Raw genomic sequence first — 11723 nt, forward strand, 5'->3', positions numbered from 1 at the left:
TGCTATGTTGTGTTCATTGTGAGGCCTATCATTGCCAAGAGATGGAAACAAATCTGGGATGCTTTTACTTTTTTTTGTTGTTCACAGCTATAAAGGATTTCAGGTTGAGTACAGAGTACATGTATCAGTGCAGCCTCAAACAATCATTTTTCCACTTACGTCAACAGTAAACACAGTCTCCAGCACTTGATTTTATAATAGAGCTGGTAAGATTTCAGCTCCCTGTTCAGTGAACCCTCACCTTTCTAACACCTATACCTCTTATGCTGTGTAACCTGTCTAGAGTTACAATAAGAAAGGTGGACTATAAATAACGTAAATTAAATAAATGTTTTGGCCATGGGCTGTAGCTGATCACGTTTACTCATTTATAGCAAAGAGTCCAGTAGCACCTTTAAGACTAACCAACTTTATTGTAGCATAAGCTTTCAAGAGCCACAGCTCTCTTCAACATGGCTAACTCCTCTGGATCTATTCTCATTTATAAACAGCCACATATGTTTTGTTGCCTGGTCATTTCATGAGGACCTGGGGCCTAGCCAAACAGGCAATGGAAGTGCAACATACTCAGCAACAGACCATTTCAAGCTTGGCCTCTCTTCCTACATTTCCAGGGAAATGCGGGCCAGCGCTACAAGGCAGCCTTGGGTGAAAGGCAGGCTATCTGTAGCAGCAGGGAGGCCAATTTAGTTGTACTGGCTAAAAGTAGTGCAGCCTGATCCTTGGAAGCAAGGCATTCAACGTCGGCGCTTACTTCCATGAATTGCCCAGGGCGGTGGCCTTAACTGTGTAGCCTAGGACGACTGCAGTGGGAAATCGTCTGAAGTGAAGGAGTGGCAGCCAGCAGACTTCCCCTCCGCCCGCCCCAGACCCGTTCTTTCAGCAGAGGCTCTGCACCCCTTTCGCGTTTCAACGCTCCCATTTAGCGGCTGTAGGCAACACAGACAAGAATACATGAGCAGCTAGGGCATTATCTTCCGCGATAAGGGGGCGATAGGCATTGCTACGGTGGTGAAAACAACCGGGGCCGGGCGGCCGGATTGATTCGGGTGGGGGATGAAGGTTCGAAGAGGCGAGGCTTTGCCATTCGGGGAAATTAAGGGGCTGAGAAGGCAAATCTAAGCCTTGCCGGCGAAAAGCTGGCCCAGAAAAAAAACTTCTCTCTCACTTCCCAGCGGAATCAACTCCTGCTGCTATAAATGGAGCAGATTCGCGTCTTTCCCAGGGCCGCTTCTGCCTACGGCGCCCAGAAAGCGCTCTTTGGCGCGGCCGCTACGGGGACGGAGGGAATTCTCCTGCTCCACCTTAAGCCGCCAAGTGTAGGGAGGCTACGGGAGGCAACAGCGCCTCCTTAAGCGGCTGCGGGTCCCGCTCGGGCGGTGGTGGAGGCGGCGGCGCGTGCGACTGGGGGAAGGGAGGGAGGAGCTCGCGCTGCCCGGACCAGCCCGCGCGCCACCGCTTCCAGCAGCAGCAGCGCCTGCCGGGCGGAGGGTCCAGTTTCGCGCCGGGCGGGCGAGGGCTGAGGCCAAGGCGGAGCGGCGCGCGGGGGCAGCGAAGCCCCGGGGGAGGCGGCAGCACTATGGCCGGGCCCCCGCCGCCGCCCCCGGGCCAGGAGGCGCCGCGCTACCAAGAGTGGATCCTGGACACCATCGACTCGCTGCGCTCGCGCAAGGCGCGCCCGGACCTGGAGCGCATCTGCCGCATGGTGCGCCGGCGGCACGGCCCGGAGCCGGAGCGCACCCGCGCCGAGCTGGAAAAGCTCATCCAGCAGCGCGCCGTGCTCCGCGTCAGCTACAAGGGAAGCATCTCGTACCGCAACGCTGCGCGGGTCCAGCCGCCCCGGCGAGGCGGAGCGCCCGCCGCCAGCCCGGCGGCCCCGCAGCGGCCGGCCCGCACTTCCCCGCCCAGCGCTCCCGCCGCCACCGCGACGCCCCGGTCCTCCCAGCGTGCAGCGCCTCGCGCAGAGCCAGCCGCGCCGCCGCCGCCGCCTCCTCCGCCGCCTCCTCGTCGGACCGGACGGGAGCGACCGCCGCCGCCCCCAGCCCCGGAGGAGCCCTCCCCCGTTAGCCTGCGAGAAATCGTGCGCTACTTCGGCGGCGACGGCGCCGCGCCGGGGGGCGGCCGGGTGACTCGAGGCCGAGCGCAGGGGCTGCTCCAAGAGGAGAGGCTGGAGAGGACCCGCTTGGGTGGCGGCGGCGGCGGCGGCGGCGGCGGCGGCAGCAACAACGTCGCCTTGCCCAGGGCGGAGAGAGGCGCGCAGGCCCGGGCCCCCAACGCCAGGGCGTACAGGAACAAGGTGAGGGGCCGCCGGGGCGCGCCGGGGGGGGCGGGGCGGGGGAGGGCGGGCGGCGGCGGCCGTGTGTGGCGGGGGCCGGGGAGGCACGCGCGGAGGGGAACAGGTGAGGCTCCCCAGGACGGAAGCGGAGGGCTGGGCGTGCGCGCGCAGGGGGCCCCAAGACTTGGGGGAGGGGCGGCGCCGAGCGGCCGACGGCGCCCAGCCCCCGAAAGGTTGTCGGCGGGCGCCTGGGCAGGTGTGCGTGTGCCGGGGAGCGCCCAATCAAATCAGCCTGGCACCAGAGGGGGCGCTAGGATTGGTGCCTGCCTTTGAAACGGGGCAATATTCGCCCGTGCAGTTCCGAAGTATTCTGGGAAAGGGTTAGTCGGCCGAGCGGCTTATCCCAGCGGCTGCGGGAGTTGACACAAGCCCTTCGACGCCCCTGCTGGAGCGCCGCGCACCTGCCTGTGGCCCCTCAGGAGCAGAAGTTTGTGGCCGCGGAGGGCCCGGGACTAACGCGCACGCACGCGCCGCCGTACCAGGCTCCGGATAAACACAGAACAAAGAGACAGTCTGTGCTTTGACCTAAAGGGTTCTGCAACCTCCAGGAAGGTCGGGAGGTGGGGGGAGCAGTAAGCGAATGAGTGCAAATGTGATAGGCTGGGGGAGCTCCAGGGGAAGAATCATGTGGCGTCGGTCCGGGAGGGGGGGTGGCCAGCTCTGGCGGGCGAGCCAATCCAGTAAAGAACCTGGCATTGGCCAAGGGGTAAGACACAACTGCTGCCTAGTCAAAAAGAAGGCCTTTTCTTTGTAGTTTTGCTAAACTTTTGGACACAAGGGCAGTAAAGTTACGAGTTTTATAAATACAGGCAGATCTGCACTCCAGAAGAAGGTGGAGAGATGGTGGTGGTTTTCTCTTACTTGGTTTCAATATTCTTCCTGGTTCCGGAGGTTCTTTCTTTTGTTTCAAGGACCCATTGAGCATAGCATGGTAGAGTTTTGCCTTAGTGTCTATGATCCTAGAGCATCATCTGCCCCAAAGAAGTTATGCTGAAACAGAAATTAGAGCATCCTTTCCAAAGAGGGGCATGTTTAAGACTTGGCTTGGAAAGATTTGCGCTAAAGGTAACTGACCAGGCCACAATTGGGAACGGAGAGCAGGAATTGCAAAAGCAGGGCCAGGAATTTGGTTTTGATTCAGTCTTTTTGATGTCCATAGAAGGCAGGTGAGGAGGCCAAAGGTGAAGAGGAGGAGGAGGAGGAGGAGGAGGAGGAGGAAGATGAAGTCTCCACCATGTCTGAAGGTTCAGAGGTCGCCCAAGATTATGAGGCCAGCAACTACAGCCGATCAGGGATAGGCCAGCTGAACGGGGACTGTAAAGACAGCAAGCATGATGGGAAAGACATCCCACCCAGCAGTGTCCTCCCCAGAGACCTGCGCTCCCTTGAGGAGCACTCCTTGAACAAAGGATCCGAGCATCCCCACCATGAAGGAAATGAGCGATGTCATACCAGGGCCTCTTGGCCTGGAGAAAGTGCCTGTCAGCATCTGGGGGGCAGCAAGAAGGATGGCACCACCTATCAGCAGCCAGACAGAGCAGGTATGGGGCAGGCGACTGCAAGTGGGAGTGGCCTGGAGTTAAGGAGGGCCATTGGCCAGCGGATGGGGGGAAGGGGTGTATGTGGCAGAAGATCCTGATGGTGGAACTGTTAGAGATGGTCATGACAGGGCTATTCTTGGAGTGGGCCATTTTTCTTGTACCCCTGAGGTAATTCTGTAATTAAAAGTGTGGCTGTGAGCCCAAAACTAGGCTAGTCAATGGGATGGAAGGAGACTGGGGCATTGGGTAGAATGCACTGGCAGAGCATATGTGGGCTGAGATTTGAAACTAATTTGGCTGGCATTTTTCTTCCCAGAGGGGTAGCTGTGTTAGTCTATTATAGCAAAATAAAATAGAAGCCCAGAGGCAACTTAACGACCAACAACATTTATAACAGCGTGAGTTTTTGTGAGTCAGAAGAACTCACTTCTTTGAAAGAGCCAGCTTTTTAAAAATTCTTCTACCCAGCCTCAGGAAAGCCAATGAAGCCCTCACCCCTGTGCTTCATACACTTTCTGGTTTCATCCATGAACTGGTTAAAGCCTGTAAGTTAAACCAGACCAAGACCACTTTCCATTTTGCTCTTTCTCCCCCAGTGTCACCAGCTGTTGCAGGTTCTGAGCCCTCGGTGCCATCCTCTCCTGGGAGACCTGGCATCCAGGCAGATGGGAGACCATTCAGCTGCACGTAAGTCTTGGCCTAGTGTGGAAAATTCTTCTTTAAGGGGAGCAGTTCACACGTCCTCTTAATGAGGAATTGTGCGTATTTGAATTCCCCTCCACTTTTCTTTTGCTTTTTTTTAACTCTAGAAAAAGGAAGCGGCCTCCTTTCTCCTATCAGTGGATACAGGTGGCATCTGGAGGAGCTTGCAAGACTAGCTCACCACCTGGCGTTGTCCCATATGCATAGAAGTGAAGGTGGTGCTGTTTGACTGCACCAGTCAGTACTTAGTGGTGCCAACAGTGCTTAGTTTTTAAGGGCAACAGTACTTGGCTCACTCTGGCAGTAGCATCTCTTACCTGTTGCGTGGTCAGGAAATGGAAGTTACTGCCTGAGTGAGGAGCTACAGCTGCCAAAAACCAGGCCAATGTATGGTGGCAGCAGGAGCATCTTTTCTGATTTCTGCGAACATGGGGCAAGACTGGGCGGGGGTGGGGGGTGGGGAGCTAGTTGTGCATGCCTCTGCAGCTGCCACCATTTGTGCTGTCTGCTAGAGGAAGCAGGCCTTCTCTTTTCTGTATTCTAGAAGACGTGACATCTGGTTGCAATACTTGCGTATCCTCACTCAGAGAGTAACGCATGAATTAACTGTGTGGTGATGCCACTGGAGACCTCCTGTTGGGAATATTCCCTCTGGGGAGGTGGGTCATGGAGGTGTCGTTGTAGGCTGGCTAGAGCTTTGTACAGGCGACTTGCAGGACCAACTTGAGGTGGATCCGTTCTATCAGCTGGTCCCTTGTGCATGTGGATCTTTCTCCTATTCCCCTGCTGACGAGTGGGGCCGGGTCCTCATGTGGGTCTGAATTCTCTCTCTCCTTTCTTCGCCTTTCTCCTCCTAGCTCAGTGAAGGAAAAACCTTCTGACCCAGTGGAATGGACTGTCAGTGACGTGGTGGATTATTTCACAGAAGCTGGGTTTGCGGAGCAAGCATCTGCCTTTCAAGAGCAGGTGAGAACCCATGGAGAGGAAGATTTGGGATTTATGTTGACGCCGAGCTCTGGGCATGTATAATGTCCTGATGGGCCAGGCCTTCCCTGTTAGAGAGCAGGGGTGGCAAAGGCTGCCTGCTTCAAAAGCAAAATGCAAGCTTAGCTCAAAACAGAACTTGCCACAGCATTTTATCACGTAGGGTGAGCCTGACTTAATCTTGCCTTTACTTTCTAAAAGACACATTCCAGCTCTTGACTGCCTTGCTCCAAAAATATAAGTGGTGCATGCACCTTCATTCAGTTTAATATTTCGCATTCCAAAAGGCATGTTCAATTTTTTTTTAAAAAAAATTATAGCTTTGATTGCAATGTCACAGTCCCTAGCCAGTCAACACTGTGCACAGTAAAACCATTTCCCCTGAGATCAGCCCTGGAAAAATCTGCAGCGATTCTGATGTTTACTTGTGTACCTTCCAGATTCTGTCTCGTTTTGCCCCTCCTCAATCCTCCAAGCAGGGTTCTCATTGGCCCACAGTCTGGAATGTTTAGGGAGGGGCTGAGTGATGGAGCATCTGTTTTGCATGTGGAAGGCCCTAGGTTCCATCTCCAGCATCATCAGTTAAAAGGATCAGGGAGTAGGTGGTATGAATGACTCAGACAGACCCTGGAGAGACCATTGTTTGTCAGTGTACACAACACTGAACTTCATAGACCAACGGTATAAAGCAACTTTATGGGGGCGAGGGGTGGGGTTGTAGCTTAGTATGAATTTGGTTCTCCAGCCCCTTGCTTTGATCAAGGCTCTGTGCTTTGCCCTGTGGCACCTACAGATGACCTTGCCCAGGAGCATCCATGGCAGAGGCCAAACTCAGGTCACAGTACTATTCTCCAAGGGTTCTGAATACAGATGTACATTTTGTTGGCTGGGTACTCTCTGTGGGCATCATTGGACCACTCTTTAGATCCATGCTGCTGTATTTCCTGTAACTATTAGGGTCAACAGAGAGTGTTGTCTTAATGCTTCCCGTGTGTTATGTTCTTCTGGTCCCTGAAGTCTTGCCCTCAAGTCATAGTTGACTTATGGTGACCCCTGGTGGGGTTTTCATGGCAAGATACTAGCAGAGGTGGTTTGCCGTCTCTGCAACCCTGGTCTTCGTTGGAGGTCTTCCATCCAATTACTATTCAAGGCTGACCCTGCTTAGCTTTTAAGATTCAGGCTCTCCTGGGCTAACCAGGTCAGGGCACGTGGTTACCCAGAAACTCCTTCTGCCTAAAGGCTTACAGAAGCATTTTCTGGAAAATGAGTCCTTATTTTGGTGTATCCTTTGGTTGCTGGCTATTAAGCCAATGGAGCTGTTTTAATTCTTAAAGAAAATAATACAGCAATGATAACATTTATATATAGTTACTAACAGAGACTATGGGATGCTGTAAATGCGCATAAAATTTAAGGAGCAATTGTAGACAGCTGCATTTTTAGAATGCCTGACCTATCACATTTATAAGGTAGATGTTCTCGCCCAGTTCCTCTCAAGTCAGCTCATCCTACCTAGATCTCTGCTGTTGTCTTTCTCTTCCTTGAAAGAACTGTGCCCTCTTACACTAACCTGTTGTGCCTGTGCTGCTCCCCCTACAGGAGATCGATGGGAAGTCTCTGTTGCTGATGCAGCGCACCGACGTGTTGACAGGCTTGTCTATCCGTCTTGGACCTGCGCTCAAGATCTACGAGTATCACATCAAAGTGCTGCAGCAGTGTCACTTTGAGGAGGATGAGGGTGACTCGTTCATGGGCTGAGGCAAATGGGCACAGCTTGCAAAGGGGGGGATGGGGGACTTCGCCAGTCGCTACTGTCTCAGCCATTTCAGCCTTCCTCTGCCTCCATGCAAGCAAGACATCAGCTATGTGGGAATGGCAAGAGCTTTGATCAGACATTGCGAGAGGAGGGGGGCAGAAATGATGACCCCAGCTTTGTGGCTTCTATATCCCGATTGCCCAGAGAGAGAGAGAGAGAGAGAGAGAGAGAGACGGCCAGGGTGGGAGGACTGCAAAACCCCTTCCTTCTCCCATCCTGTGTGTGTTGTAACTCCTCAGCTTCTCACTCGCCATAGTGCATTGTCTGTTTCAGGAGAGGGTGGAGAGATGCAGTCCTGCTTCTCTCCACTCTCCACCTCAATTTAATGGAGATAACTTGTGCTTCAGCTCCTCCCGGCCCTCCCACAGTAGCACTTGATGGTCCCAGCTGCTCCCTCCCTCCTTGCTGTGATTGGCAAGACAACCTGCTGGAGGAGTCAAGAGGTTTTAATCAAGTATCTTTTTATTCTTTCTGTTTGTTAGGCTTTTCTTCCAATTTTCATGGTTGTTGCCTGGAGTCAATTGCTTTTTTTTCTTCCCATTTTTTAAAAATATAAATATTTAAACTGAAAAAAACACACACTTGGTTTAGTATTTCTAGACCTGTTAGCCCTCCAGAAGGGACATTGGAATGGCTAAAATTAATTAGTGTCTAAGGGAGGTAGAAGTCCTCCGTCCAGCCTTCAGCTCTAGGGGGTGATTATCTGGTGCTGTTTGCTATCTGGTTTTAAGAAGAGAGACGTCGAGGAACGATAAGAATAGAAATCTTTCTGATTAGCCCAAAGTTGGGAGAAGTATCCAAAAGATCTGACTTAACATGTGCCACTGTGATCAATTGGGAAAACTGAGTTGTTGTTTTTTTAAAAATGCACATTACATGTGCAGTAGCTGTTGCACAATCACAGGAAAGTCTGGAATGAAATGTTTGGAAAAGGACTGGTCATGGTGCAATTAACACTGTATGTATGGCACAGCTCAAACTGTATTCTTATGGGAGCCATTACAGATCATATATCAGCAGTGTAAAAACTTGGAGGACTAAAGGAGGAATAGGAACTGATCAGTAGCTCTGTTCTTTTTTCAAAATATGGTGCTTGGTTTTGCTACTCCTGTAGCACTGGAAATGAGTCTTCTCTTGTTTAAAACAGGCCAAGCCCATCTAGATAAATTGTAAGAGCAATAGTAAAATATGAGCCGCCTTGGCTATGCTGGAAACACACTGCACAGAATTTAATTGCTTAGGAAGCCTCTGTATACCAGCTTGAAGTATCCTTGAAAAGACCATAGGAGCTGGAACTTTGCAAAACTATTGGGAACTTTCTACGCTGCAACTGCCAGGGTTCCTTATTCAGCAGCCATGACCAATGGGTTACATTTAGAATGTGGGCGTGTTGGTGAATACAGTGTTAGGATCAGTCGGTACAGGGGGTTGCTGATGCCCTGTTCACTTGCACCCCAGAAACATAGTATTATGGCTAGGTAAGCAGGCACTGTATTCATGTCTGGAGCAGTGCCTAGTTACACAGGAGCACACTGAAGTTATATTCTCAAAAATTTGAAACTATGAGGGCTAGAAACTTATTGTTTGAACTTAAAAGCAGAGGTTCTCAATGTTGTAGCACAAAAGTGCCTCGGGGCTTACATACTGGCTGCATGTTGCCCCCTATTGCACAGGATCCTAATATTTTGTTCAGAGCTGGGAATAAAAACAAACAAAATTCTTGGGTTCTAACAACTTTTACCCATGTTTTCTCTCTGTTGGTAACCAGATGCTTAAGACTGATGTTAGGAAATCATATGCTGTAGGATCCAGGGTGGGTGCGTTCACTCTGCTCTATTGGAGGAAAAAAAACGGGGCTGTGGAACTGGGATGTGCTTTTGGTTCCTGTTCCGTGCCATTGACTCCCAGCAGAATGGGGCGGGGGGGGGGCAGATATGAATCTGAAAAGGGCAGATGTGGTCATAATGGACAAAAGGGAATGAGGCGGCTCCCGTGCAATGCTTTGCAAATTATCTCAGTGGGGCCTGTACTTGTCTTAAACATTTCAGTGCAAGGAGGAGTTCAAGACAGCTTCACAAGTGTACCGTGAGCGTGCTCTGGTTAGTCTGTGAAAAGGCTGCTAGGGCTTCATGGTCATGCATACATTTTTCAGGCCAAGTATACATTTCAGTATAGTTCCAGGGATACTATATACATGGTCATTCTTGTATATGCACTGACCTTTTTTGAGTAGTTTGTGGAAGTAGTCCGGTGAATGGTGCAGTATATGCCTAGGTCATGACATTAACGAGTCTGGGAAATGTGCCACAAAAAAAGATGGCCAAGAATGTGCTGAGTTACAGTGTGAATATTAGTTGAATCATTCGTAAGATTCAACATGTTCTAAATCCACTGAAGAAGCAGACTTAACTTGGAATCAGCACATTAATTAGTTTTTTATGTTGATCCTGTGTAGCTCTCTAATCCATCTACAGAAGGCATGATAAGCACCAGTGACTAAGGCGAAATCTGGCAGATTATTAGAAGCAGCAATATCAACATGGAGGAAAGGCCTATCAGTGGCTACAAGCCATGGTAACTAAAAGGAAACTCCATATTCAGAGGCAGTGAACCTCTGAATACCAGCAGCAAGAGGCAATTTCAGATGAAGGCCTCAGCCTCTGTGCCCTGTTGTTGTCCCTCCATAGTAACTGGTTGGTCACTGTTTGAGACAAGATACTGGAGTGCATGGATCACAGGTCTGATCCAGCAGGGCTCTTATGTTCTTAACAGCTGAACAAATGTTTTCAGTAACCATTCTATTTCATTGCTCTGTTCCAACCAAACTTGAAGCTTGGTTTGAACATAATGCTGGAAGCAGAGTTCTGAAATTGGGCCATGGGATTATTTGCACTTCCTCATTATGCACAAATTCCCCTAGCTTATGTGTGATAGTTGCTGACCCTGGTTAAAATGTGCAGGCCCCTCTATTCGAGAATCTGTTTTTATTTGGGATTAATTAATTTTCTTAATCTAGGGTTTGCAACAGTTGCATGTGACGCTGAAAGCGGATGTAGAAGAACAGAAGGAATACACATGAAAGGCGGGGATCATGTAGTGTAGCAGTTGGAGTGTTGGACTAGGATCTGGGAGAGTCAGGTTCAAATCCAGTCTGCCATGGAAGCTCACAGGATGACTTTGGGCCCATCACACATACTCAGCCTAACCAACTTCAGCGGGCAATGAGGATAAAACTGACGGAGGGAGAGCAATGCTGTAAGCTGCTTTGGGTCCCCATGAGCGGGAAGTGGGGTAGAATTAAGCAAGGGCAGGGATGAAGGGTTCACACTTGGAGTGGGCTGGAGGCAGTCTCGTGGGTTTGACTTTAAATGTAGCAGTTGCACAGCCTTGCACCAAATTTCCCTGCTTATGTGGTTTTGGAGTGGGAAAGGCTTGTGGATTTTTTTTTTAAAAAAAAATACTCTAAAGTGTCAATATTTTTTTAAAACCTCATGGAGATCAGGGAGTAAAATGGACCAGATATTGTTTCCTTGGACATTTACTCAGTCACTGTATTTGTACTTTGTCCCTCCAACATGCAAGTAATACTTTTCCTTTTAGGAAGGAAAAGTAGCTCAAGCAGCACAAGCCAGTATGGGGAAGAGCAAGTTGTAGAAGTGGTCAGTGCTGCTACAGATGCCATGACCTGGATAGCTCAGACTAGCTAGATTTTGAAAGCAAAGCAGTCTTGGCCCTGGTTAGTAGCTGGATGGGAGACTACCAAGAAAGTCCAGGGTCACTACACAAAGGCAAGCAACGGCAAATTACCTCTGGCAGTCTCTTGCCTTGAAAACCCCACGTATGTGATTCCCCCCCCCCATTTTCCTCTCCTGTTGCAGACCTCCAGCTCACTCCATGCTATTGCTGGGGTCCCCTATCCCCCAGGATCAGCATTGGAGGGGAAATATTGGTTCATAGTAAAAAGGGGGACAAGTGGATGGGAAATTTAGGCTCAATGTGTGCAGCTTTCCTACTGTGCTTCAGATCCCTGTTTGAATAAGGACACTCTAGGATGTTCTGGTTTCCAGGGGGATTTTTCAGCTACAGGACTGTATGTGGCTCATCTGCAGTTGTGCACCTTTAGATAATCCCTATTTGGTTGCCAAATGTGCTTCCGTAGTTCTATAACATCGAAAGAAAGATCAGCATGTATGGGGTTAGGATTCCATGGTGGCTACTGCTACCCAGTCATGCACCACCTTTGTAGCCAAAAAATACTCTAGCTCCAAAGTGGGCATTTTATCAGTGGGTATTAGTCCTGGTAGCTTCATGTAGCTTCCTACTCCAAATGCACTGTGCTTCTGAA

General features: G+C 50.5%; 1 protein-coding gene across 2 annotated transcripts; it reads left to right on the plus strand.

Moving 5' to 3' along the window:
• The first annotated feature begins 1435 nt into the window (after window positions 1-1435).
• Window positions 1436-9095, plus strand: SAMD1 (sterile alpha motif domain containing 1). Of its 2 annotated transcripts, none has more exons than XM_054975296.1 (5): window positions 1436-2296; window positions 3495-3876; window positions 4473-4563; window positions 5436-5544; window positions 7162-9095. In XM_054975296.1, exons 1-5 carry the CDS (start codon window positions 1580-1582, stop codon window positions 7318-7320), a joined length of 1458 nt encoding a protein of 485 aa, XP_054831271.1. In that variant the 5' UTR covers window positions 1436-1579; the 3' UTR covers window positions 7321-9095. The 2 variants fall into 2 exon arrangements, with proteins under 2 accessions (XP_054831271.1, XP_054831272.1); XM_054975297.1 differs by having other exon boundaries at window positions 3498-3876.
• Window positions 9096-11723: the final 2628 nt, after the last annotated feature.

This window comes from Eublepharis macularius, chromosome 4 (genome assembly GCF_028583425.1).
Source record: "Eublepharis macularius isolate TG4126 chromosome 4, MPM_Emac_v1.0, whole genome shotgun sequence".
NCBI classification, from domain to species: Eukaryota; Metazoa; Chordata; class Lepidosauria; order Squamata; family Eublepharidae; genus Eublepharis; species Eublepharis macularius.